General features: G+C 40.8%; 1 protein-coding gene across 4 annotated transcripts; it reads right to left on the bottom strand.

The window, feature by feature from the left end:
* Positions 1 to 709: 709 nt before the first annotated feature.
* On the bottom strand, positions 710 to 25,341 carry mier2 (mesoderm induction early response 1, family member 2). Of its 4 annotated transcripts, none has more exons than XM_042057373.1 (14): positions 25,290 to 25,341; positions 24,967 to 25,082; positions 22,975 to 23,144; positions 11,121 to 11,246; positions 7,983 to 8,109; positions 6,721 to 6,821; positions 6,390 to 6,459; positions 3,958 to 4,106; positions 3,595 to 3,676; positions 3,184 to 3,278; positions 2,944 to 3,074; positions 2,581 to 2,711; positions 2,081 to 2,182; positions 710 to 842 (listed from the first exon to the last, which is right to left on the bottom strand). In XM_042057373.1, exons 2-13 carry the CDS (start codon positions 25,067 to 25,069, stop codon positions 2,124 to 2,126), a joined length of 1,344 nt encoding a protein of 447 aa, XP_041913307.1. In that variant the 5' UTR covers positions 25,070 to 25,082; positions 25,290 to 25,341; the 3' UTR covers positions 710 to 842; positions 2,081 to 2,123. The 4 variants fall into 4 exon arrangements, with proteins under 4 accessions (XP_041913307.1, XP_041913308.1, XP_041913310.1 ...); XM_042057374.1 differs by having other exon boundaries at positions 22,975 to 23,141; XM_042057376.1 differs by lacking the exons at positions 24,967 to 25,082; positions 25,290 to 25,341 and adding an exon at positions 24,666 to 24,911.
* Between the last annotated feature and the right edge of the window lie 337 nt (positions 25,342 to 25,678).

Raw genomic sequence — 25,678 nt, 5'->3', positions numbered from 1 at the left:
TTAGGCTGAGGAGTGGTGGGCACCAGTGCTCCAGATATGACGTGAGCTAGCAAGACCTTTCAGCAGAGCTGGTAGACACAACTTTGCCTTGACTAAGTCCTGTGCTTCAAGAACTGCAAAGGAGTTCAAACAGGGGTACATTATCCCCTCAACAACCTAGAAAGTTATCTTGCTCTATAAATCTTAAATTGTGGGAACGTCTCTGCCCTTGGCACGGTTTACGGACCAAAATGTATCAGTCCGTCAAGAGTACAGTACATGATGTTCTGTGGACATTCGAGAGAGTCCCCCCCATGGTCCCCCCACCTCTGTAGTTGGTCACTGTGTGAGGGAGCGGGGGTGCTGGACAGGAGCAGGGCACAGAGGGGGAGGCAGAGGGAAGCCCCCCAGAGACCCAAACTCAGCCATGACCGACGCAGAGGGGGACGGAGGGCCCGGTGGGGGGGACATCAGCGTCAGCACCGGAGGCACGGAGAAGTCCACCTCCATCCCGCTGGAGACAGGCACCGAGCCGTGGCCACAGCCGGAGCCTGACGGGAGGTCGTCCTGGAGGTAGGAGCCCAGCTGTAGGTGGTAGAGGCCCGGGCCGGGGAGCTGCGAGTCTGGGGTGCGGGGCGGGGAACTGTGGCTGGTGGAGGTGCAGGTGAAGGGGGAGGAGGAGGGGGAGTAGCAGGAGGGGAAGAGCTGCGGGGGGGACAGGGAGTCGGAGCATGGTGGAGGCGGCTCCCTCAACTCCTCCAGGGACGGGAGAGGAGGGAAGGGGCCGAAGACGGACTCCTGAGGCGGGGAGCAGGGACACGACGAGGCACACAGCTCTTCCATAACCATCCTACACCCAGCATCTAATGAGGGACAGACAGACAGGCAGAGACTAAATCAGATAGAGACAGAGGATTTAGTACAGTGTAGAGTTTGTAAACCTACACGTTAAGTTGTCAGTAGGGGTGTCACGATTTTGATTTTAAGTGGAAATTGATTGAAATTACATCTCGTTCTCGAACTTCGAACTCAGAGGTATAATCAACGATGTAGCCACACCCCCAATGTCAAAAAACACACACACGTGTTGAACTGCGAAGTCAACACTCCTCTAACTTTAGGCTGCCTGCAAAATCGAAGCCCCTCTTGCTACTCTGAAATCATAGCCTGGGTGTTCCCATGCTGCCTTGCGCGCGATTTGATTCACGCTGCTAAGGCAGCCTGGAGACCATGGAGCAAATTTTCGCCTGAGATAGGGAACCAATCACAGAACAGGTGGGAAAGCAAGACGATGATGAGCTATGCACAGATGCATTTGATAGACATCCGTGGCACCCAATAAACGGATCTGGGCATTTTTTTCAAATACGAGAAAATGAACGTTTGGTTCCCAGACCACCTCTCATTGAGAAGTGGTGGCGCTAGCCAGGCTACTGAAATCACCGGTGTGGAAGTACTTTGTCATTCATTCACATCAATTAACACTAACTTACTCAACTTAGCAAGTGAAAAGATGATCTAGTTACAGTCCAAAATTACTTTAAGGCATAAAATGCACATTTATAAGTGCATATTCCATGAAGACTAACCTTGGGTCTTTTCAGAATGTGCTGAAACAAATCAAATTATCATTCTGTGTTGTTTCATTTCACTATGATCGCGTCTATGTTTAATGTCTGTTCTGTTTACAACCTCGCGGTAGGTACGGTTTCAAAATAAAAAACGGTTTCAAAATAAAAGCCCCCCCAAAACAGAATAGGAAAAGGCCAAAAAAGTAAACAACATAAGGAATGCATTAATAGTAATAAAAAGATCAAAAATCTAATTGAATCGTGACTTCAAAATCGAAAATGAAATCAAATCGAGAATTTGGAGAATCGTGACACCCCTAGTTGTCAGAGACATTACTTCATCATCAGATCTCCAATCTCTAACTTTATCGTTCTCAATAGACAGTCTGACACAGTCTTCTGCTTCTGTAATGAATTGATCTGACATTCCTGTAACAATATGAAAATAATCTATTTATCATACTCTCCCCTCCCCTCCCCTCCCTCCCTCCTCTCCCCGAGCCTGGGGGTTTCTCTCAGCTTAGCTTTACCTGTGCAGCCCTGCCTGCAGTGCATGCAGTGAGAGTTGTGTGCTCAGGGCTTTAAGAGAAAGCGTGCTGTTCGCTTCCGTCGTGGACGACCCTGTGACTCCTCTGGAGCCAGGAAACACACATGCAGACACACACACATACACATACACATACACACACACACACACACACACACACACACAATGCATAGAAAAAACAAACAAATGAAAAAATAAAATTAAGAACATAAACAAATGGGCAATAATGCAGACACGGGGTATCACTGATAAACACAATCTGAACAATTCAACCAAACAATGGAATAAAGAAACACAAACAAAGTGATTCCATGTGAAAACTATTTTTTATAAATCATGTTATCGAAGGAAAAAGGGATAATGAAAATAAATGAGGTGAGGGTGAATCCAAAACCTTTCACACAGCTCTCTCTGTGTGTCTGCATGTGAATATGTGCGTCTGTAAGTTAGTATGTGTGTGTGTGTGTGTGTGTGTGTGGACACCTTGCTTCTCCAGGTCTGGTGAGGGCGAGGGTGTGTTGGACTGGCCAGTGGAGGTGTGCGAGGAGCTGTGGGAGTTACTGCTGCTGCTCCGCTCCAGCTCTGCCACCTCTCCGTCCTGCTCTCCGTCGTCACTGAAACACAATCATACAACACATACACACAAACACACACCATAAAAAACAAAGTTGAAAGGACAAGGTGTGTATCTGGTTCATATTTAGAAGTGCAGGGAAATGCACATCTGGTTCATCTGCCATATGGTTCATGGTCCCATAGTTCATATTTAGCCTGGTTTGAGACTGATTTAGTTGTTTGTTGGACTCAATGGTGTGTGTGTGTGTGTGTGTGTGTGTGTCAACTCACATGTTCCCAGACTGTATGTTGTATTTCCGACGCCCCAGCCTGGTAGTTTGCTGAATGAAGAAGTCATGCCTCTCCGATTTCTTCCACAGGTAGTAATACTCTACACACTCTCCTACTGAACGTGTGCGTACCTACAAAATACACAGAAATACACAAATGGACAGATTATTCATTTTAATTGTAGGTGGGGCTAGTGTTTTAAAGCCTACATTAACTGAAGATAGAGGGTTTTCAACTGACCTTGTTGGCCTGAATGAGGTGGAAGTTCTTCCCATGGACACGGTAGCCATGTTCAAAGTTCCTACACTCCTCCTCGCTCCATGCACACAACTCCTCTACACAGGGAACAAAACAAGGACCACACCGACCATGACACACCAGGCAACATGAATGGGAATTATTCCATGTTGCTGGATTGAAGATGGGGAAATGGGGAAGGGTCACTGCATTTTCGCTGGAAAACTATGCTGGTGATATCTGCAGCTAAAATCACTTCTCTGCACTGACAACATGATGAAAAATGAAATAGACTAAAATGTCTGACTGAAAGAACAAAGACATACCAAACCAGACAGAGACAGAACCAGACAAAACTAGGCAGACAGACATACTGTACAGGCAAAGACAGGCAGACAGATCATAAAATATTACCATTAAAAACTTTAACATTAAAGTGTAGTCTTCTCAAAGCTTCTTCAGCATTGAAGTTACATTTCACAAGCTCATAGAGCACCTGAGAGAGGAAGAGAAAACACGGTCATATGACTTTGCCAGCTTAATTATCTTTCAGTCCATGTTGTGGACTGGGTCCCATGGGCTTATACAAAACACACTGCAGGGATTTGCTTCCTGCTTTCTTTTAAAACATTCCATATCTGGTGTATAAAAAAAAGTATAAAAAAATCTGGCAATATGACTGTAAAATGCAACGTTACATTTTCCAGATTCCATGTGAAGAGGTAACAAATTTGATCAAGGTTGAAAGATGTTCATTGTCAACCTACAACAACCTACCTGTTCATTGTCCTTGACTATGTCCGTTGCCATGGCATCCTCATGTTGCCCTTGACCCCATCGTCTCTGTGCAAGGAGCAGAAACTTCTCCACGTCTGAGGGGGCCAGGACCTCCGGGGTCCATAGCAGCTGGTCCTCACTCTCATAGGCTGTGACAGGCAGAGTCACCCACTGGTCAAGCACACTAGTATTTACACAGGTCAACAAAGGGATGAACTGATCCAATACCGATATTGGATATATATATATCGGTCCAATACTGAGCCATGGGACCCAATCTATTCAGCCTATTTCTGGGTTATTCTATGTGTATGTGCACATGCTACACCATAGGTCAGCACTGCTTTTGCTAAAAGGAGAGCGAACATAGCAGCTAATACTGTCAAAAAATAAAACACTGGTATCGGATTGGTACCCAGGCATAAAAATGGGTATTGGGACTGAAAATTTGGACCGATGCATCCCTTCAACATGCAACTTTTCTGACCTACAACTTTGGTTTGGTAAGGTGCTGAGATATGGTTATAAGGAACTGTAGGAAACGACCCAGCACAAACCAGAGGTGGGACCAAGTCACTGTTTGGCAAGTCACAAGTAAGTCCCAAGTCTTAGCAGTCAAGTCCAAGTCAAGTCCCAAGTAAATACAGAGAAGGGCAAGTCGAGTCCAAGTCCAAGTCACATCAAAGCCAAGTCGAGTCCAAGTCCAAGTCCCAATCTTTTTCAAGTCCTGAACAAGTCATCAGGTACTCTTCACTTAATAATGCCATTATTAGACTATCGATCATAATTTTAGCACTTCCATCTAATCCACAGTATTTTTTGTTTATAAATACAGATTAAAATATGTTCAATGTTTCTGTCTTGTAATCTTTTACGACATATGCATGCGCATACCTGTGTAATCTGTAAACGGATAGCTACATAACACTCAGCACAGCTGCAAATATATATATATTGTTTTTCCAAATTGCGGAGCCCACTGTAAGGATGAGTAATAATTTGACTGATGGCAGTTCACTGCGCTAGGCCACAGATTTGCCTGCAAACAATTTATTAGGCTGTCTGGCAGTGGCGACTCATAAGGGAAGCCAAGGTCAACACTTTTATATTATTTAAAAGATAATAATGACAGTAATTTTGTTTTAAAGTATTCATTTCTTAAGAAATACTACACATTTGATGCTGTTTATCTCATTTGTAAATGGTGCACTGTCACTTTAAGCCCATTGTGTCACACGTTCTCATAATGATCCTTTTTTTACCAGCTCCGTTCAAATATAGCCTATGGCTAGTCCACAAACTCAAACATTGTTTGTGCCACATGTATAGCACAATATTAACAACGATAAGCATGATATTAAGTTGGCACAAACAGCTTTCATTCCCTTGGAAAGAGAAGCATGTATGACATGATGCTTGCTTGACATTTTCTGTTTGCAATTAAAAGTGAATTATGAGCCTGGTAGCCAGTAGCCACCTAGCTACAGTAGCTGAGTGAAATGTATTTCAATCGGCATATCATGTGCTTCATGTAAATAAATTATTGAATACTTCAAGACTATTAAGACCAGTTCCATTACACAAGGCAAAGACAACTCTTCATAATATTCTTGTCCACTTTCCAAATCACAGTGAGTGCAGCTATGTCATAGTGACCTGGATCTCATAGTTTATAACAGTACAGTAGGCTAGTGAGAACCGGATAATTCACAATCTCCTCTAATCTCGTATTTGTTGCCTTCACGATTTCCTTTTATATGTTTCTTATATTTAAAAGAAGATATCAATCATCATCAACAATGACAAGCCAGCTGGAACCTACTCATTTTCTCTCCCTCTCGTGCGTGCTTGGATGCGTTCTCAATTAAATGCAGTAGGCTAGCATAAGTTCAAGTTGGATCTTAATGGAGAGGACTCGAAAAGTATCAACTTTATGTAACATGCTGTTGGTGCTTTTTGACATTAAACGTTCTCTAACAAGAGTGCAAATCAGTTTGCAGTAAAGCTACTAGTGATTGGCTAAATGTTGGTCCTTCCTCTGTCTCTTGGTGCCCTACACACAGTGCGTAACGCGTGTGGGGGTAGCGGCAGTACTGTACTGTGCTCTGGCCGCTTGTCTCCGCTATTTTTTTTTTATTTTTTTTTTAGTCGCGGGAAAGCGTCTGTGGGGTGACTGGTCCACGATCAGGAAATTTAGTTTTTGATTCGAGACATGTCAAGTCATCACAAGTCAAAGAGGCAAAGTCCGAGTCAAGTCTCAAGTGAATAGTATTCAAGTCCAAGTCGAGTCGCAAGTCATGCCGAATTTTATCAAGTCAAGTCTGAAGTCATTAAAATCATGACTCGAGTCTGACTCGAGTCCAAGTCATGTGACTCGAGTCCACATGTCTGGCACAAACACAATGACACATGAAGAGAAGCAGCAGTGTTACCTCTGTCCTGGTAGGAAAACATGCTGAGAGGTGGAATAGTGGCCTGGTACTGAGGCCCCACCATAATGTCCTGAGAAGAACAGGAGGACACACACACACACACACACACACACACACACACACGGTTTCTTTTAATCAAGCATGAGACTAGTTCCACCATTCCAGATAGACAACATATGGTCAACACATGGGAGCAACATAAATCCCCGAAGGCAGAACTGACAGGTTCTTTACAGTTATCCAATAAACTTAACACAGAATAAAGAAATGAGTAACTTCTGCAACCAGTTAAGTTGGAACATCACTGTATCAATATGAAACCGTGCCTTACCTTGTGGCTGTCATTGGAAGGAACCGAGGCACTGTCTGAGCCGTCGTCTTCATCTGAGGAGCTGACTGATATGTCTTTGTCTCCTGATGTAAGAGAATGTGCTGGAAATGGATGGACATGTGTGTATGCACACACACAAACACACACACACACACACACACACACACACACACACACACACACACACACACACACAGACAGAGAGAGAGTTTATTTTCAATCAATTACTTCTAGCGATTGAATAACAAAAAGGCATCATAGCCACTTCTTTGGGTTAGCTTCCTTCTTTTTCACTCACATTTCTGGTAACTGTAGTATTTATTCCACTTTTTTCTAATCCTTAGACTATTCAATACAGCACAAGTCTACTACCTCACCAGCAAAGCAGAAAACATAGATACTCAATCAATCAAAATGAGTTCTACCAAAAGGAGTCTTTTAATAATAATGGGATGGGTAGGGAATGGGGGTCAGCAGCCAACAGCCTTTTTGAATTCTCCAGGTCTGGTGAGGGCGAGGGTGGCAATTGAGGCAATGGTTCTTAAACAGACCTGTATTTTCCAGAACGTGTGAGTGCATGTGTGCCTGGATCTGTGTGATCCGTGGTCCTGTGTGTCCAAGGCATGCAGTGACGGGCACTGTAGCAGTGTCTACATGACCACATGTTACAACCCCTGGCAAAAAGTATGGAATCACCACTCTTGGAGGATGCTCATTCAGCTGTTTTATTATAAGGATGATAATGCATCTTGCCATAAAGCAAAGAATGTTAACACTTTTCTTCAGAAAGGACATATCAAGCCAATGAAATAGCCAGTCTGGATCTCGATCTCATTGAAAATGTATGGTGCAAACAGAAGAAACGGCACTATCCTGTAGAGCTGATCTGCCAGAGAAGTCTATGCCTCAGAGAATTCAAGTGGTAAGAAAAGCCAAGATTGAGTGAATCCAAATTTTTTCCCTCTACACGATCAAACAAATATATAGATAATAAAAAAATATATATTTTTGAGGCACATCCGTAGTTTGTCTTTTTAAAAAAAAAAAATAGCTGAATAAAAATCTTCCAAGAGTGGCGCTTCCAAAATCTTTGCCAAGGGTTGCATGTGGGCTTGCTACCTCCAACTTACTTAAAACCTTGAAACGACATAACCAAAGGCAGGAGAGTCAATGAAGAATGAGGATCAGGGAAATCCAGTGTAGGTGGTAGTGTTAACAACATAGGACAGGGAGCATTTTTCAGGATATGCTTTGTGCCTCACCTCTTAAACGGCACTGAAGGATGTCAGAGTTATCAGAGGCCACCGAAGGCGTGAGGTCATCAGCCAGTGACTGGACCTCTTCCTCCCCATCGTCCTCTCTTGAGAAAAGATCTTTAGATAAGTGATCCTGGAGAGAGAGACAGTTACAGCATAAAGTAAACTGTGCATAAATCACACTCAGGCATCACTCAGTCAAACAAGCACGTAAAAAGGCAGCTTGCAATATCACTAATCAATGAATTATACTAAAAAGCACTGTTACTCATGAGAATCTATCATCCAAATATATCATAAACATCATCTTGTCCACAATGCACTATATATCTTCCGAACAGTTACACTAGATTTGTGCTGGAACCCTAAGGGGCCTCTTTTGAGTGTAGCATTATTTATTTCTGTTGCAGTGTTACGGTTCCACCAGTAAGGTCAATTTGAGGCTGTTGGCCTCATATATTTACCCAAATGGTCGCAGACTTTCAAACAAGTTAAACAAACAAGTTCCAATACAAGATTCAGACTACAGAATCCTCCCTCTTGTCATAATGAGGCTCCATTCAGGGGCTTTCCATGGCTGCTGCTGGGACAGCACCTTTTCTAGTGTGGCCTTTTGAGAAATATTGGCAACGCTGCAGCTGCAACCTGATCTGATGTTCACAGTATTACTCAATTTCACTGGTGAAATCTCCAAACTTTTCCATGACTATCCATAACTTTTTCCAGGACACTTTCATAGCATATACATACACCGAAGTACACCACTGTTTAATGAATACAGTACTGTATATGAGAAACACTATGACTTTTCCAAAACTTTTGAAGATTTCCCATGAACATGGGAACACCTGAAAATCCATTCCCCTCCTCTAGCAGTTGTGATAACACTGACGTCACTTCTGGTTAATGGAGTGAAAGGTCTCAATAGAGCATCTTTTCTTCTCAATAAGTATTGAACAAAACATGCCTTATTCACAACCACAAACATCCAAGGGCACTAGATAGGATACCATTTTCCGCTGCTGGGATCTACTGGGAGTTAAATGTCTTGCACCAATGCATAACAAAGAAATTCTAAGGCAGGAAGCCTGTGATTCTTGAGCATCCTCTTCCCCTCACGAGGAAGGGGAAGGAGAAGCCCCATAACCTCCTGAAGACCCAATAACCTGGTGAGCACAATTTATATCATTCTACCTTAGTTGAATGTAGCCCTGTAGCTATCTGTTCTATTCCTCAAGAACCAGCGTTGTAAGGCTTCCATGTGAAGTACAGATGTGCCGGTTTCTACTGTGAGCAATTCGCTAAGGTCTTGATAGAGCATTACAAATCCTGTTCTTACCAGCCAGTCTGGGCTTATGACTACAGACGAGCCAAGTTGGTCTGGCACCAACACCTGTTCGTTGTGTCTACCCACCAGCCCACTGACAAGGTCTCTAAACCCATCAAAAGAATTGAGTTTAGCCAGGTGTAACCAGCTGCTACGATAGCTGCGCAACATGTATGTTAAGTAAACCTCCCTCCCGACACCTTCAGAGATGTGCTAGAAACTTAAGACATGCTAGCACCCATGGGATACAGCTCCCTTTCTAGTGCACTCAACTTTTTTGATAATGTTCATGGAGTGACGTCATCTGCAATATCACAGTATTAATGCCTTATGCTCTAGAATTCATACAGAAGATTAGTAAAGTAATTTCAACTCATGACAGAGTGAACCTGTTGCCTTTGAATTAACGTTAACGTTTATCCAGAATGGACAAGCTTCAGCAGCGCATTATTTATTTATTTGTTTGTTTTAAAACCCGTTTTTGAAAGAAGAGTAGGACAGTAGCCTTTGAGAAGTTGAAAACAGTTCTAAGTAAACAGGACCCAGTTTTATTCTTTCCAGTATATGCTTCAAAATTCATTAATGTTTCATGCAAAATACATGTACTTAGACTACATCTGCAACAATTTAAAGAGGCCATAGCTTGAAAACAATCAGATTAACTTCCAGGCAAACAATGTTCATAGACCAGAAAACAACTTGACTTCAGTCTACATTAAAGCATAGACTACAGCCTCGGTCTACAAAACCGAATGTTCCACACATAGGAAAACAGAACCATCTTTTTTTTTTTTAAAGCTAAGGCTCTTAATAAGAATGCATATACTATAAATAGCCCAACAGTGCACTAGGCTATAATTATACCTTGTAAGGTTAGAGCTGAACTTTACCTAAAAGTGGGTCAAAAATACACCAATCATGGCTCTCCAGCTGTCACTGGAAGAGTAATTCAGCTTCCCAATAGTTACTCTAATAGCAACTGTGTTATTTAAGTACTGTAGCATCTGGCTTAATACCTACTGTAACACTTAAAATGGATGCAGCTCTACAAAAAGGTGCAATGCATGAGACATTCTCAAGAAGGACCTTTACCACATACTATGAAAACTTTTCAAGAGCTCAATAGAAACACACCAAATACTTGACATTGGCTTGATGAGACTCATCACTGACTTGTACAATCCCTATTTGTTCACAGTGTGGTCTGGGAATTTCTCATGTCATGCTGTGGTTTCATCTAGCTTTGCTGCCAAGAGTGCTGGCACCCAAGTGCACAGGACCGTCACTCCGTCAAGGACACATTCTATGCTATGATCTTCTGTATGACTATAAGCCGACTCTGCACTTAAAAATATGACACCGCCTACTACATATCACACTGATTGTTCTTTTAAAAACAAAACAAGAAAACCACACACAAAACTCGACTTGAGCAGCTATACCCACCAAACAATGATTCAGGTTACCTTAATGAATTCTGTGATTCATACAGATGCACACATACAGTATGGCCCACAATGTGTCTATTGTTTTTTTGTGTGATTCATCTCAACACAGGGGAAATGGTTGTCTGTTCTTTGTGTGGAGAATGACTAAAGCTGCATCTTTTCCACACAGGCACAATACAACCTTAAACTTAATTATTTTATGTGGCAATTAAATGAATTAACCCAAGCCATGCTGTACAACAAGTATGCACAACAGCCAAGCTGTATATAAACTGTGCATGTTGGGAAGTGAAGGATACCATGAAATAGTGCCCGTCATCACTGGTTCAATCGAGTGGCTCTGAGTGTGAAGTGCATTAAGGTTATCACCTTGTTCAGTGTGATGTCTGGCAGGCCGACCGTGAGCGCCCCAGGCTGGCGTTGCTGCTGGATGAGTGCATTGGGCATGTCATAGCCATAGAGTGCCAGCAGCTCCTCCAGAGGCATCTCTCGGCCCTGTACAATGGAAACATTGAATAAGCAAAAAGACAAACACACAACCACACACACCAACAACTTCAGTTCTAACACTATAGACCTAATATACGAGTTGCATGATCTGTCAATGGTGAGTCCATATGGGAACCATCCAACTAATCAGCACAATACTACCATTATACTTTAAATTTGCTTTGATGCTATACCTGTGGAAATGTCATGGCTAAATGTTTTGTAAATCTATAGAAATAAATTATTGCACAGATAGATAAAATAAATAGATGCTTCAAATACATACGTGACATAAATTCTAAAAATCTTTTTATGGTACCAAAAACATATAATCCAAAGCACTTTGGGCCAAATTCTCCCATTCGCGTGTAAATCGCACGTAAGGCCTTCTTTACGTCCTTCCCGTAACACACTTTTCAGTTACGCACATTTCCCATTCCCGCTTCTGTCACACCCACAGCACGCACGTTCGAAATCAAGGCGGCCTTATAAAAGAGGTGTGATTTATTTAGAATAGAACCAGACTGATCCACCACCTTCTTAATTTAGGTTAATTTGGAAAACATGGAATGTGGACTTTCTCATTGACCTTCTGAATGCCATTTACAGTTTTTCTCCATTGGTTTGGCTCATTACTTGAAACAGAAATTACATTCTCAGAATTACATGGACAAACTGCCAAACTACTTGGCAATTGTTCACAACAGAATTGAATTTCTCATTCATTTCATCAAATTGCAAATGTATTAGTGTCTCAATACATCTTTGCAAATGATTACAGGTACAGTAGCCTACATTTAGCTGATTGTTGATTCTCAGTCTAAAGGTTGTTCTCTCCAAAACGTGTCAGCATCATTTCAATGTATAAGTCATCACATGCACAATAGTCTGTTCAATTGTCAAAATTAGTCAAGAACATAATACCGTGGATAGCCAGGAGGGTGATGGCGGTGGCCAGGAGAGGAAGGGTAAGGACAGCGACCAGTGAAGAAGTGTTAGTTGTGAAACTTCAGCTTTATTTACAGCACTGTTTTTTGTTTATGTGTTTATATTACAGTATATCATGCTGTATACATTTTCTTTTTACTCTGATGTATGGAAGTTACTTCATGTGTGTGAATAATAATGGTTACAATTTCCTTGGCAGTATAAGTACAATGTGTGATTCCACACCTTGGAGGCTACTCTTACTGTAACAGTTTTTTTCAGTTTTATATATAATTGTATTCTGTCAGCTAGACAAAAAAACTAGTAAAGTAACCATAGTCAATGAAGGACTGGGCTAAGACTGAGAGGTGGACATAAGGGATATTTCAATGGTCCTCTGCTATAGTGACAAAACACCTAAAAAAATTGACTTGCAGTGCTTACATAATGCTAAAGGAAGATGCATTTTGGGGGCCCTGACTATTTATATGAGAAATAAATTTAGTTTTGACACGAGTGAACTGTTTTGGGAGAGATATGAGCTTTTGCAGGTGAACCATGGTGTTGTGCTGAACCATCCAGGTTATTTTGGCAAAAGCACCAAGAGTGTTGAGAACGTCCGGTCTGTTTCAAAAAATGAGCCAAAGCAATTGAGAAGGATTTTTGCAATTTTGTGGCACTGACTCTTTATATGATAAAGGAATTTAGTTTTTTTTGCAAGTGAGCTTCAGTATGGTGTTGTGCTGAACTGTAAGACTGTTTTGCCAAATGATCTTAGAGTTTTGATAATGTAATTTCTGTTTCAAGAAATGAGCCAAACCAACGCCAAGCCATAAGCAAGGTGAACTGAATAGCAAACGGCCATCATGATGCATCATCACATAGCCCAACAAAGAATTGACTTAACGAAATTTCACTTTTGCTCTGAGGTTTGTTTATAAAGATTCAAGATGTGCTTAAGGTGTGTAGATTCATAATTTAAAAATCACTGCTGAGAAAGAAACTTTCAATGGCAGAGCGCTGCTTCTCAAAATATCAATGTATCTATGCTAACAAAGCTGTAGACTGATACCTGCCGTTTCAGTACAGTATACAGTTTTAGTTCAATACAGTAGAGAGACTGGCATAACAATACCAACCAACGAATCAGAGACAGGAGAATATAAACAATGATCCTCAACAATAGTGCAGGCATCAGCACAAGTATATGGATGACTTCGGTCAAGTTGGAAGGAAATGGACAGATTCGAACCAAGGAGGCTATGGGATTATGACTTCACGTCAAGTTAAAACTGAAGATGCACAGTCGGTAAGCTCCAATATCCAAACGGGGTGATTATAACAGGGTTTTCGCTATTTAACAATGTAGCCTCATTGATAAGGAAATGTCAGCAAATATGTCACCTTGTGACATTGTAATGGGGGAAAAAACATAAAGCCGTATCAGCATATTAAGTACCAAATTCGATACTGTAATGTTAATTTGTAACATTCTGTGTAACCTACATGTATTAATAACTAGGCCTACTGCTGACATCGAGCAATATGCGGTTTCACCTTGTAGTGGCGCTCAACCTTAAAGCTGCAGTAAGTCTGACAGATTGAGGGGACTTAGCCAAAAGTTTGAATGTTTACAACTCTCATGCCCCTTCCCCACTACCACCGAGCACCCTCTCATCGAGTTTGTGCTCGTCAGTGCGCACCAGACTGTGATTGACAGTCAGATCTCACACAGCCCTGCTCTGATTGGACCAGAAGATCCGGGAGCTGTGGATTTTTGCAAAACAAATAACAGGCTCTAGGTGGAGGTAGAAGTGCGTTTTTTGCTAAAAAACGGCTGATTTATATTGATCAAAAAATCTTGCCAACTGCAGCTTTAATACAGCCCTCAGATACACTTAGCTGGAAAGGTGCTTAAGTCAGTGCCAGAATGCAAGAGTTGTATACATAAGAAACCGGATTTTGGAGTAGCTCCTCCCAAAGCGCATAACTAGTGTGTAAATGACAGGCTTAAGTGAAGGGCAGAATGCGCGCAGACTGAAAAGCACTTAGCTGCATACTTTTTTTGACTGATGCACCCTTTCGCACATAGGAGAATTTTCCCCCTTTGTGAATAAAACTGTTGCCTTGTGGCATTTTCAGCAGAGGAACAGAGTGAAATGTGCTTTATTGATAGAGATGTTCTATAGAAATGATCCTAGCACTCACCAGCCTTTTTAAACTGACAAGTAACTGTTAAAAACAGCACTCACCGACGCACTTACTCTTACTGTACTCTAATGTTTTTTTAAACTGTCCTAAAATTGTGAGAATTGTTCTAAAACTTACTGTTTACCATGTTGTTAGTCGCTTTGGTTAAAAAGCGTCAGCCAAATGTAATGTAATGTAATGTAATGTAAAGAAATGGCAATGCTTTTTCTTCACCTTTTAATAAATAAACATGGATGAGCCTTGAATTACATTGAACTTGATATGGCAACTGCACCTTTTGATCATGTCTGGGTTTGAAAGGAAACTGAAAGCCTCTTATTGATGGTAGGGTTTATTGTATACACATTATTTGTAAAGACATTCATCCCATTCCCTCTGCCAATTCTGTGAAATATAAGTAGTCAGCACAGGTCTGAGGTTGCCATTGACAGTGACTTCTTCTGTGAGTAGCACTGTCTGCCTGCACATCACCAGAGAGGTCAAAGGTGCCTGGGACTGCACAGAAAATAATGCTCAATTTCTATCTTTGTAAACGTCAATCATGGATGTTGAAAAAAATGAAAAAAAAATCTGTTTTTGTTGCCTTCATACGCAGCCAATAATGGTTGTGTCCAGTCAATATTGCAAGAGATAGATAATAATTATATCAATTAGTGTAAATGGGTCTATGAAAAGGAAAACTTGCATAAATTGGCAATGGTGATACTAGGTTTTCCCAAATTCTCAAATAACCCTAAATCTAAAATCTGTAATCTGTATTCAATTCCAACTGATGCTTAGTTTCTCTGGGAGAAGTTTATGTGAACCTCACCGAAAGGAGCTGTAAAACGGTGATTGGAGGCTGCTGAAAAGGCAAGCCAATGGCTAACAGACTATTTGGGGTCATGTTGTAATCTAAATTTATTCTGAAATGTGTGAAATCTTGCCCTTATGTTCCTGGAGTTGTTGGTGCCCGCATTAAGGGCCTCACGTGTTGGCTGGGTACATTGTTGTTCGGATCATAAGCAACCACAGCAACAAAGAGGAATGACCAAATAATGTGTTGGTTGGTATTTGTGTTTGTCTGTATCAAAGACTTTGACTGTGTTGCATTTGTGGTGCCAGCATCAAGGGCTTGTGGTTTGTCTGGTTATGTTGCTGATCAGATCATAACGGCACAGCAACAAAGGTTGACAGAAGAATTTGTTGGTATTTGTGTGTGCCCGCATCAAGGGCTTGCGGTAATGTTGCTGATCAGATCATAATCGGCCACAGCAATGAAGAGGAATGACAGAAACATTTGTTAGTATTTGTTGGTAGAGAACCCATCATAAGTGTGGAGGTGGGTAGGTCTGGGATGCCAGGAACCACTGTTGATGAGCCTTCTGGAGGTGGGGTAGGCCAAATAATAATAATTAAAAAAAACAATGGGTGCCTGCTTGATAACCCCAGTGAAATGCTCTTGAGGGTTGGTGATGTTTTTTGATTGCTTTGTTGGTCATTTTGTTTTTGATGATAAATAGGCCTGGTTGGTGACTGGCCGCTGTGGGAAATCTCCTACCTATAGCACCTACCTAACACCTCTCCTGTGTATTTTTGAAATTAGTCCACGACAGGCGTGTCACCAAGAGTTGAAAACCTTCGGGGCTTAGCCCCAAACTTTGTGGGGGTGCACAATGCACAATTTCTGTGCACTTTCAGTCAGAGAATAGGGCCGCATTATGCCTAAAACACACATGCATGATCTGTTGTTTCACTCATGAACATTACCTCATCCATTATCCATCTGCATGAAAACATTTACCTCACAAGCGAAATGGACATGGCCAAAGGGTACCCACAAACTACAAAACTTACATTACATTTTGTGTGGACATCATACTATACAAAACGAGATGTATCCAACCAGATTTCCAGCCGAGTCCATTAGCCGACAGTGAGTGGAGGCAGTGGTTCTTAATAAACTGTGCCATCATCGCACACACTGATGTGCTTGGGTAAGAGCCAGGTGTGTATTGATGTATTATTTATGATGATTTACACAGCTATCACATTTTGTAAATGGCATGCCTTCTCACAAAAGTATAGAATCACTGTGCTAAACTAGCTGGGTAGATGAAGCACTCTCCTTCACCAATCTGTGACGAGGCACGTCAGTGGAATTAGCAGATTACCACCAGAAACCAACAATCATTTAAGACCTGTTTGTCTGTGCGTGCTCTCTCTCTCCCAGACGTATGAAAATGGCGCATGTGTGGTAGATTTGTTTGAGTTCTTTCTATCTGCTTTCCTTTTGCGATCTCATCACTTCAATGAGTAATTGACGTTCTTTAGAGAGGGTTTAAAAAGAGACCAGTATTTATATTCAGGACTAAACTTACAGTTTTTCTCAGTCACTTTGGTGCTTTTCTCACATCACTATTAACGCCCACACTACTGTCAAGCCGCAATAATCATTCATATGCTCAAACGGTTCAAAATCAATGACAGATTTATGTTTTTTCTGGATTTAAATGGCATTCATGAGGTTTAAGAGCAAGTCTATGTTCCATGTTATCATAACAGCCAAAATGAATAAGGTTGTAGGTCAGTCGGGCTCCCCCTATTAAGTCGGGTTCTGCTCAAGGTTTCCTCCAGGAATATAGGAGTTTTTCCTTGCCATATGGCATGCTTGCAGGGGGTTAAAGGGTTAAGGCTGCCAGTTTTCCGGTCGTTGTGTTCCTTAAACATCTGTATATAAATTCATATAATCAAAACAAATACTAAGAACATACACTAAGGCTAACCGCTTAAGAGTCCACATCAACGGGGTCTAAGCATTTGCTAGCAAAGCCTATATATATATATATATATATATATATATATAGCATTTGCTAGCAAAGCCTATATATATATATATATATATATATATATATATACACACACACACACACACACACACACACATATATATATATATATATATATATATATATACACAGGGTGCGATTTGTAGGGGGGGATGGTGAGGATTTCCCCCCCTCTGGTTTTCCTATCCTTACCTCTGCTAAATTATTTTTATCGTCGGGGGGGACAACATTTATCCCCCTCTGCCCCTCATATTGATTAATGCTACTTCATATAAGTAAAGCGCTGCAACGTGAGAACAGTCTAGTAGGCTAGCCTACATAATAATCTGACATCAGAAACGCACCGTCACCGTCAGCACTGATGCTGCTGACACAGTGGCTGCGTGATAACTTAATTTGGCCTTGATCGTGCAGGACATTTCAGAATGTCGAGTGTGTAATCCATAATAAATGGCTAGGTTCAATGGAAAAGTTAGCTGGACAAATGAAAGAAAACGAGAAGGATTCAGTGAAGCATAATAATGTTTTAGAACCTTCAAAATTAGAAAACTGATGCAATTGAGATGGAGGACAACTGCACGTAGAGTAGAACGTAGGCCTATTGTCCGAAGGAACTTACATTAAATGAGGAGATATTTGCTGAATGTCACAAAAAGTGGCAAAAAGCAAGAAATTGCTTGGCATCTCTTATTCAATGGCTCTCTCTACCGAAACACCTGTAGTTTGCGGAGGACGAACGAGAAAGGACTCGTTTGATAAATCAGCCAGTAGTAGACAAATAACTTTTAGAAATAATCTGTACTGCAAAAACGAATGTTGGTGGGTATTTAAACTATCTAGCGGGTGTTTTAACAGCTGCAAGAAATAGAAGCTTTATGGTCTTTATGTTCTGGTTCGTAAATTATTTTCATAAAACTTCCAAGTTGCCCTATAACTTTACTCTCCAAACTCTTCACTGCACTGTAGGCAATTAACTGACAGTATGATAGGCTATTTATTTTCTGTAGGCTACAATAAACACATTTATTTTTTCAACTTTTGCAATATTACGCACTTGGCTACTGAACGCAAATCAGCAGGAGAGAGAATGCACGTAGCCTACGCAGCGTGTAGCGCAATGTGTAGGCTATTTGGTTACCAACTAACACTGTTAGCCAATTCACTAACTTAAGACTTTAGTGCCATCATATACAACGTTTTTTTACACAACAAATACAGAAAGGATGGAGGCAGCAAAAGTAGAGAAGTCATTTCAGATGGGGCAAGAACAAGGTGAATTTGTATGCTTGTCAAAACATAGTCCTACCCTGCATTAGAGGAGCTGATCATCTCGCTGTTTAAAGTCATACACCACGGTAAACTAAAACTAAAATGTTACAAAGGTGGCAAAAATAATATAGGGTATTATTAGCCATGACATTACTAGGCTATGAATCGTTCTTTCATTTTTTTTTTTTTTTTTTTGGGGGTGGGGGGGGGGGTTTACAAACTTAAATCAGTATCGGTATCCGTTTTTAACGTGTAAGATACGGCTACATCGATACGTGAAGCCCGTATCGAAAAAAAACAAACTGAAATGAACCGGTCGTTATATCGATTTACTTGTTATGAATCGGTTAACAACCTTTTCTGCTCGCTCAGACTGTCAATTACGTTCCAAGCAGGGCGTTCATCCCACTTCCGGTTTTAAAACTATACGTGGTACGTAATTGTGGGTACTGCAGTTCGTTTTTGGTTACATTCACTGCCCAAAGTTGTCAAATGACCTCATTACCCATACATCTACTGCAACTTAAGTATGTAGCAACTTAAGCATGTGACAACTCGGACGGCTTTTGTTTTTCGAAATCCAACGCGAAATTAAACACTTCCTAAACAGCAACGATAGTCTGTAGAGTAGCCTTACCTTTGATGAAGGGATTTCTTTAATGTTATATAATAATTTGGCCCCTGCTGCTAAAACGATGAACAAATTATTAGCCAATGATTTTGTCCATATTCACTCAGACTTGTGGCATTATAGGTTTCTGCATTAGGTCTACTGTTGGAACAAAATAAGCCCACAGAGTTCATTGATTTGTAGGCCTATTTTATTCTTGTAGGGTAGGCTATATGAGAAAAGTCCAAGAGTTTCTTAAGCACTTTTATTTCGGTATCGTCTTACCTCAGCAAGGCTACAGCTCCATGAAAACAATCAAATATAACTCTATAAAATCTGTAAAGTCTATAAAAATGTATTTTTATGTTGTATTTGGCTGCTGTGTTTGACTGACAGTTTAGATAATCATATTCACACATTTTTTTTGCCTAATTGACAACCATGACCATGATAATTGATAATATAAACTTGATGTGCACCATAAGCAAATGATAAAAAATCTTTCAGAATGCTTTCCATTCTTGAACTGCATCGAATCGCATTGCATCGAATCGTACTGAATCGTTTTTTATAAACATGTATCTTTTCTTGTATCAAATCGTGCCCATGTATCTAGATGCGAATCGTATCGTCTTTTACATGAGAAATTCACACCCCTAATATATATATATATATATATATATATATATATATATATATATATATATATATACATATATACACACACACACATACACACTACCACTATATATGTATACTATACTACAACTTGCTGTGTTAGCTTTAAATTGTATTATAATAATAATAATAATAATAATAATAATAATAATAATAATAATTATTATTATTATTATTATTATTATTATTATTATTATTATTTTCTTCTGTATTATTGTGTTAAATGTTCCAAGTGTAAAGCAATTGAGCTGCATTTGGTGTATGAAAGGTGCTAAACAAATAAAGCTTGTTATTATTATTATTTTTATTATTATTATTATTATTATGAAACACATTATTTTCAATGACTTGCGCGCACAAGAACTGGCCTGACACTGCGCTGAGCAAAGTGCAGCACATACAGCATTTTGCCACTTTATCGCACTTGCGCGTGCCGCAGTCGAAGTTCAACCATGTTGAACTTTGACCGTGGCACACTGTAAATCATAGGTATTTTGCACTGGGCCCGGCAGTAAACACAACAAAAATCCTTGGGACATTACCTCAACCAACCTAGCGGCAAGCGCAACGCATGCGTACAATGTGAACCCGGCTTAAGGGTGCGTGAGTAGAACAAACGGGTAACTAAGCGCTTTTCTCCCCTTCAATGAAGTGTGTCATTTACGCGCCATGAAGCCAGTTTTGGGAGGAGCTACTCCAAAATCTGGCCATTTTTTATACATACAACTCTTGCGCATATTCTGCCACCGACTTAAGCACCTTACCATCTACACGCTCCCCAGGGCTGTATTAAGGTCAAGCGCCACTACAAGGTGAAACAGCATACTGCTTGATGTCGGCATTAGGCCTAGTTCTAAATACATCTAGGTTACACAGAACGTTACAAATTAACATTACAGTATCAAATTTGGTGCTTAATATGCTGATACGGCTTTATGTTTTTCCCCATTAGTGTCACACGGTGGCATATTTCCCGACATGACCTTATCCATGAGCCTACATTGTTAAATAGGGAAAACCCTGTTGAACCGAACTTGACCGAAATCATCCATACATCTGCACAGACATCTGCACTATTGTCGAGCAGCATGGTTTATATTCTCCAGTCTCTTGATTCATTTGTAATCGAGACTGGTATTGTTATGCCAGTCTCTCTACTGTATCCGAAACTACAGGTATCAGTCTACAGCTTTGTTAGCATAGATAAATTGGTATTATGAGAAGCAGCTGCCATTGAAACTTTCTTTCTCAACAGTGAGTTTCTAAATTATGAATCTACACACCTCAAGCATGTCTTGATTCTATAAACAAACCTCAAAGCAAAAGTGAAATTTCGTTTCGTTGTTAGGCTATGTGATGACACACCATTTTACTGTAGGCAATTCCCTATTCAGCTCACGAAAGTTTGACTTGGGTACATTCACAAAAACACCCAAGGATGCATTTTGGCAAAAGTTACGCTTTAACAATCTAGCCTTGATTAGGTAATGTTGGGAAATATGTTATCTTATGGCACTGTAATGTGAAAAAACATAAAGATGTATCAGCATATTAAGTACCAAATTTGATACTGTAATGTTAATTTGTAACATTCTGTGTAACCTACATGTACTGAACAAGTACTTAGAACCAGGCCTACTGCCGACATCGAGCAATATGCTGTTTTACCTTGTAGTGGCCCTCGACTTTAATACAGCCCTAATTAGCTGGAAATGTGCTTAAGTCAGTGGCAGAATGCGCGCAAGAGTTGTATACATAAGATTTTGGAGTAGCTCTTCCCAAAGTCCATAACTGGCTTCATGGCGCGTAAATAACAGACTTAAGTGAAGGGCAGAATGCGTGCAGGCTGAAAAGAGATTAGTTGCATGTTTTTTTTTTTAATTACGCACCCTTACCCACATGGGAGAATTTGCCCATAAATAATTATACATTGAGCTATTCCCACATAGATTTTCAGACCTCAAAAATTTGGCACAACATAATCAATTATTGTATTTGCAGACAAAGTTTACAAGACCCTCTATATAACTCATTGTATATCTAGGACCTTAAAATCAATGGGCATATAGTACAAACTTTTAATGGTCCAGTTATATTTAAAACATGTTTGTCTTCCATCCTTGTTTGGGCAAGGATAATACTTTTAAACATATAATTGTCCAAACATGGCCTCCAAGATAAAGCACTTTTGAGGCTAAAAATGTAAAGGTCTTGGTTTTGTACAGGACCCCGGAGGTGTCATTGCAAGATATTTTTTGTGTGTATCGAAAGAATGTGTGCTCGTTTTCCTAGAGTGTGCTCATTTTACTAGATTGTGTACTCAATGTAGTAAATCACATACTCAATTTAGCGGACCATGCACTGATTCTACTAAATAGTGCGCTCATTTTACTAAATAGTGCGCTCATTTTACTCAATTGTAGCCAGTACGCCAGCCTGAATGCCAGCCTGAATTTAACCCCGTCCACAGAATTTGAGGTTGGGAAATTCGGTGTGGACTTGAGAAGCCTCTATGAAAACTTGAGAACTGCGCAGACCAATCAAATAGCCTGGGCGCGCTTTATACAATGATGGATAGATAAGCAACCATAGATACAGTATGTGAGCAACGGTGCATTCATGTCACCTGATTGATTTTGTTTACAGTAAAATGGCTGTCGCTGGAGAAGCTAGATGTTTAAATGGCACTATCATGTCTCTTATTTTAGAAACTAATAGAAAACAGTGATTAAGGCATTTGTCGAGAAGAAGGATGTTTTAGCTGTTCTCCCGACAGAATTCACAGAAGGGAATTTTGTTGTTCTGATTTGAGGTCTATCCAATTGTGTGCAGAGGCATTTTTCCCCTGTATCAGTTGAAACTCAAATTCTGAATAGAATTCAGTATGGCTACGTCAGGCTAACTAAGTTGTGCTCTCATTTTCATTTTCATGAGTTAGTCAAATGGGTACCCTATTTAATGACCCTGGTATCTTTTACTATTCAATGCACAAATCTAGCTGGTAACAGCAACAAAAGCAAAGTGTATTTGTGGTCAAACAGAGAGATCAGAGTGAGATCCTAAAACGATGACATTTCCAGACACCATGGTGCCAGGTCACCTTCAAGTAGGTCTAATCTCCTAAAACATATCACTCCAATAACACTACATCCAAATGCTTTTGAAGAGATCATTCTATTTGCCTGGTGTAGAGTACAGAAGTCTCACTCACTGTGTGGGGGTGAGACGCCATCTCTAGAGCCCCTGTCTGCGGGACCCCTCGCCTCCTCAAGACCCTTGCTAGGGACTTGGTGGTGGTTGTGGCAGACACTTGTTCTTCATTTCCCCAGCTCAAAAAGAATGATATACAGCGACTGGGATCTCCTGAGCCCATCGAACCTACTGATAGACAGACAGACAGACAGAGAGAGAGAGAGAGAGAGAGAGACACAGAGCAATGATGGACAGGAAGTGGTTGATCCCTTTTCATCCAATTAGAGAGCAGGTGGCTCCTTGCATTTGATCTTTGCAGATGCAACTCCTCCTCTCGAGAGGTTTGAAACATTTCAAACACACCAGTGGATTGGCATTTGTTGCACTTACACATACTGTAAGATTAATCTCAGGCCAGTTTAAACAGAAAAGGGCCATCAAATCAGACCAACAATGTCTCGTTGTATCTGTGTACAATGACAATAAAGTATCTACTGTATCTATACACACTTACTAAATTACATAGTCACACGTTTTCTTTGTCCTGATGAGCCACACAACACAAATGAAGGCAGGAAAACACAGTTCAAAACAGGCACACTACAGTCTATCAGTGCGTTGATGTGCAGTTTTGCTACACTTACTTCATCAGTCTTAAATGTAGCAAAATTAGCTAAACTTTTTTAGAATATTGCAAAATGACACCTTAGTGCAGACACAGGAGTGTTGATTGTCAGATTACATATCTGGTTTATTAGGCTATATCACATTATGTCAAATGCTCTAGATGCAATCCACACAGTGTGCATTTCAAAATATTCCCTCATGTGCAGGAAGATTACAGTATTAACATATCCAAACAAATTTAAATAGATTCTGAGAGATTGTCATGCATATTTGATATATTCCCAGGATCACACAATGATTTGTGGAGTTCCAAAAAAACCTACAGCTGGAACAACTTAGAGCTGAATAAACAAAAATATTGTGTTTGCACCAGTTTAAGTGTTGATATAGTTCTAAAAAAGCTGTAACTGGAGTCTGACATATAGCTTTACTAATCCAAAAGCAGGCCTAATTTTAAAGTAGCTAATCAGATTATATTAAACATTTGGGTAATTCACAACTGCATATGACAGTTCCAGCCGAAATTATAGTGGCCTTACTGACTATATTTCCAAGTAGCCTAATGCAGACTATTGAATCCTGATGGTGGCATTATCAATATACTTCAAGTCGAGATGTGCTTGTCTCGAGGCGATTACAACTGGATAGGCTACCCTGGCAAATAGCTGAAAGTATGACCTCAACTCAACTATTCTGCATAGGAATGTTCAAAATGAGTCTTTTACGCGACTCAGCAAATAATGAAGGCCATTCTACTGAAGAGAAACTGCCACCATGCATAAAACAAAGTTTTAATGGGATAGATGGAGTCAGTCTTCAGCAAAATCTCGACACGCAGTTAATTACGAGAAAGTTGGAGGTCTTTAATAACTGAGCCCCTCGACTTTACAAATCCGCGAATCTTTGACCAAGGCGCTTTCCTACGACTCGGTGCTGAACATACAACTGACTCATAACCGGAGAAGGAAGGAAATAGTTGTTGTGGTAGGACATAGTCACGAATTCATGCGGGCAAAGCTCCATGTTATACGTCGCCACATGCAAGTAAGTTCACTGTCAACACGATTACCTATCGTTGCGCACCTGGGACGAATTCAGCACCTTCGTCAAGCCGGGTCTCCCATTGTTTTCTATAGCGCACTATCTGGCAAACTGGGAATGGTTCTCCAACGCAACGAACGCGACTAGGCGAGACGGGGACGGACACCCCCCATTTTAACTTCCTCGTTATTAAGTCCTGGTTGTGTCAAGCGGTCCCAAAACCAGCTAACCTCAGTGCAGACACCACGATCTTGATTCTAGTTCGTTTCGAGCACACGAGTAAGACCTAACTGAAGAGGCATTTAATCGTTCCCTTCCTCCCCAGACCCTTTCGTTCACTCACCTCCGCCATTCCGTTTCTGCGCAGGGCTGTGGAATGCCCGGATGTTGTAGAAGTCTTCGCTGAGCCACCGGTTGCCGTTACGTTTTACTAAGAGTGATGACATGCTCTCCACTTAACTTCATTAGAGTAGACACACATAGGATAGAACAACATGAGATAAGTTAAAAACAAAAGATATTTAGAAATATTTACTGGAATGACGTCACGTCTCTCTCTGAAAGGGGTTCATTTAAGTCTGTTAAACTCAATGCAGGTTCAAGACACCCATAATGACATAAATTAAGACATTGAAACCACACAGTATAACATTATAGTTGCCCTACCTCCAAAATATGAAAAGTTAGTCTCTATCTCTGTCTGTCTGTCTGTCTGTCTCTCTCTCTCTGTGTGTGTGTGTGTGTGTGCGCGCACGCACGTAAGATGTGCTTGAGTGTGAGTGAGTGTGTGTGAGGACAGAGTCTGAGAGGATATGACGGGAGGGGTAAGTGTGGTTATCACTGATAAAGCTGGAACAGGGTCACTGCTTGTCCTTGGCACCCAGAGTCCCCCACAGTGATCACTGGCCTGGCACATCACAGATCTGAGATCAGGGACACGCCTAAACCAAAGACTAATCTTCTCCATCCTGTGGGAAACAGAGCACTGATCCTCCATCGGTTCTGTGTAATGATACATCCACACTTTCAGCTGTGTGAAATAGTGCAAGTGAAAT

The sequence above is a fragment of the Alosa sapidissima genome, chromosome 12, assembly GCF_018492685.1.
Source record: "Alosa sapidissima isolate fAloSap1 chromosome 12, fAloSap1.pri, whole genome shotgun sequence".
NCBI classification, from domain to species: Eukaryota; Metazoa; Chordata; class Actinopteri; order Clupeiformes; family Clupeidae; genus Alosa; species Alosa sapidissima.
The sequence above is the reverse complement of the archived record's forward strand: the minus strand, read 5'-3'. Positions and strand labels throughout refer to the sequence as shown.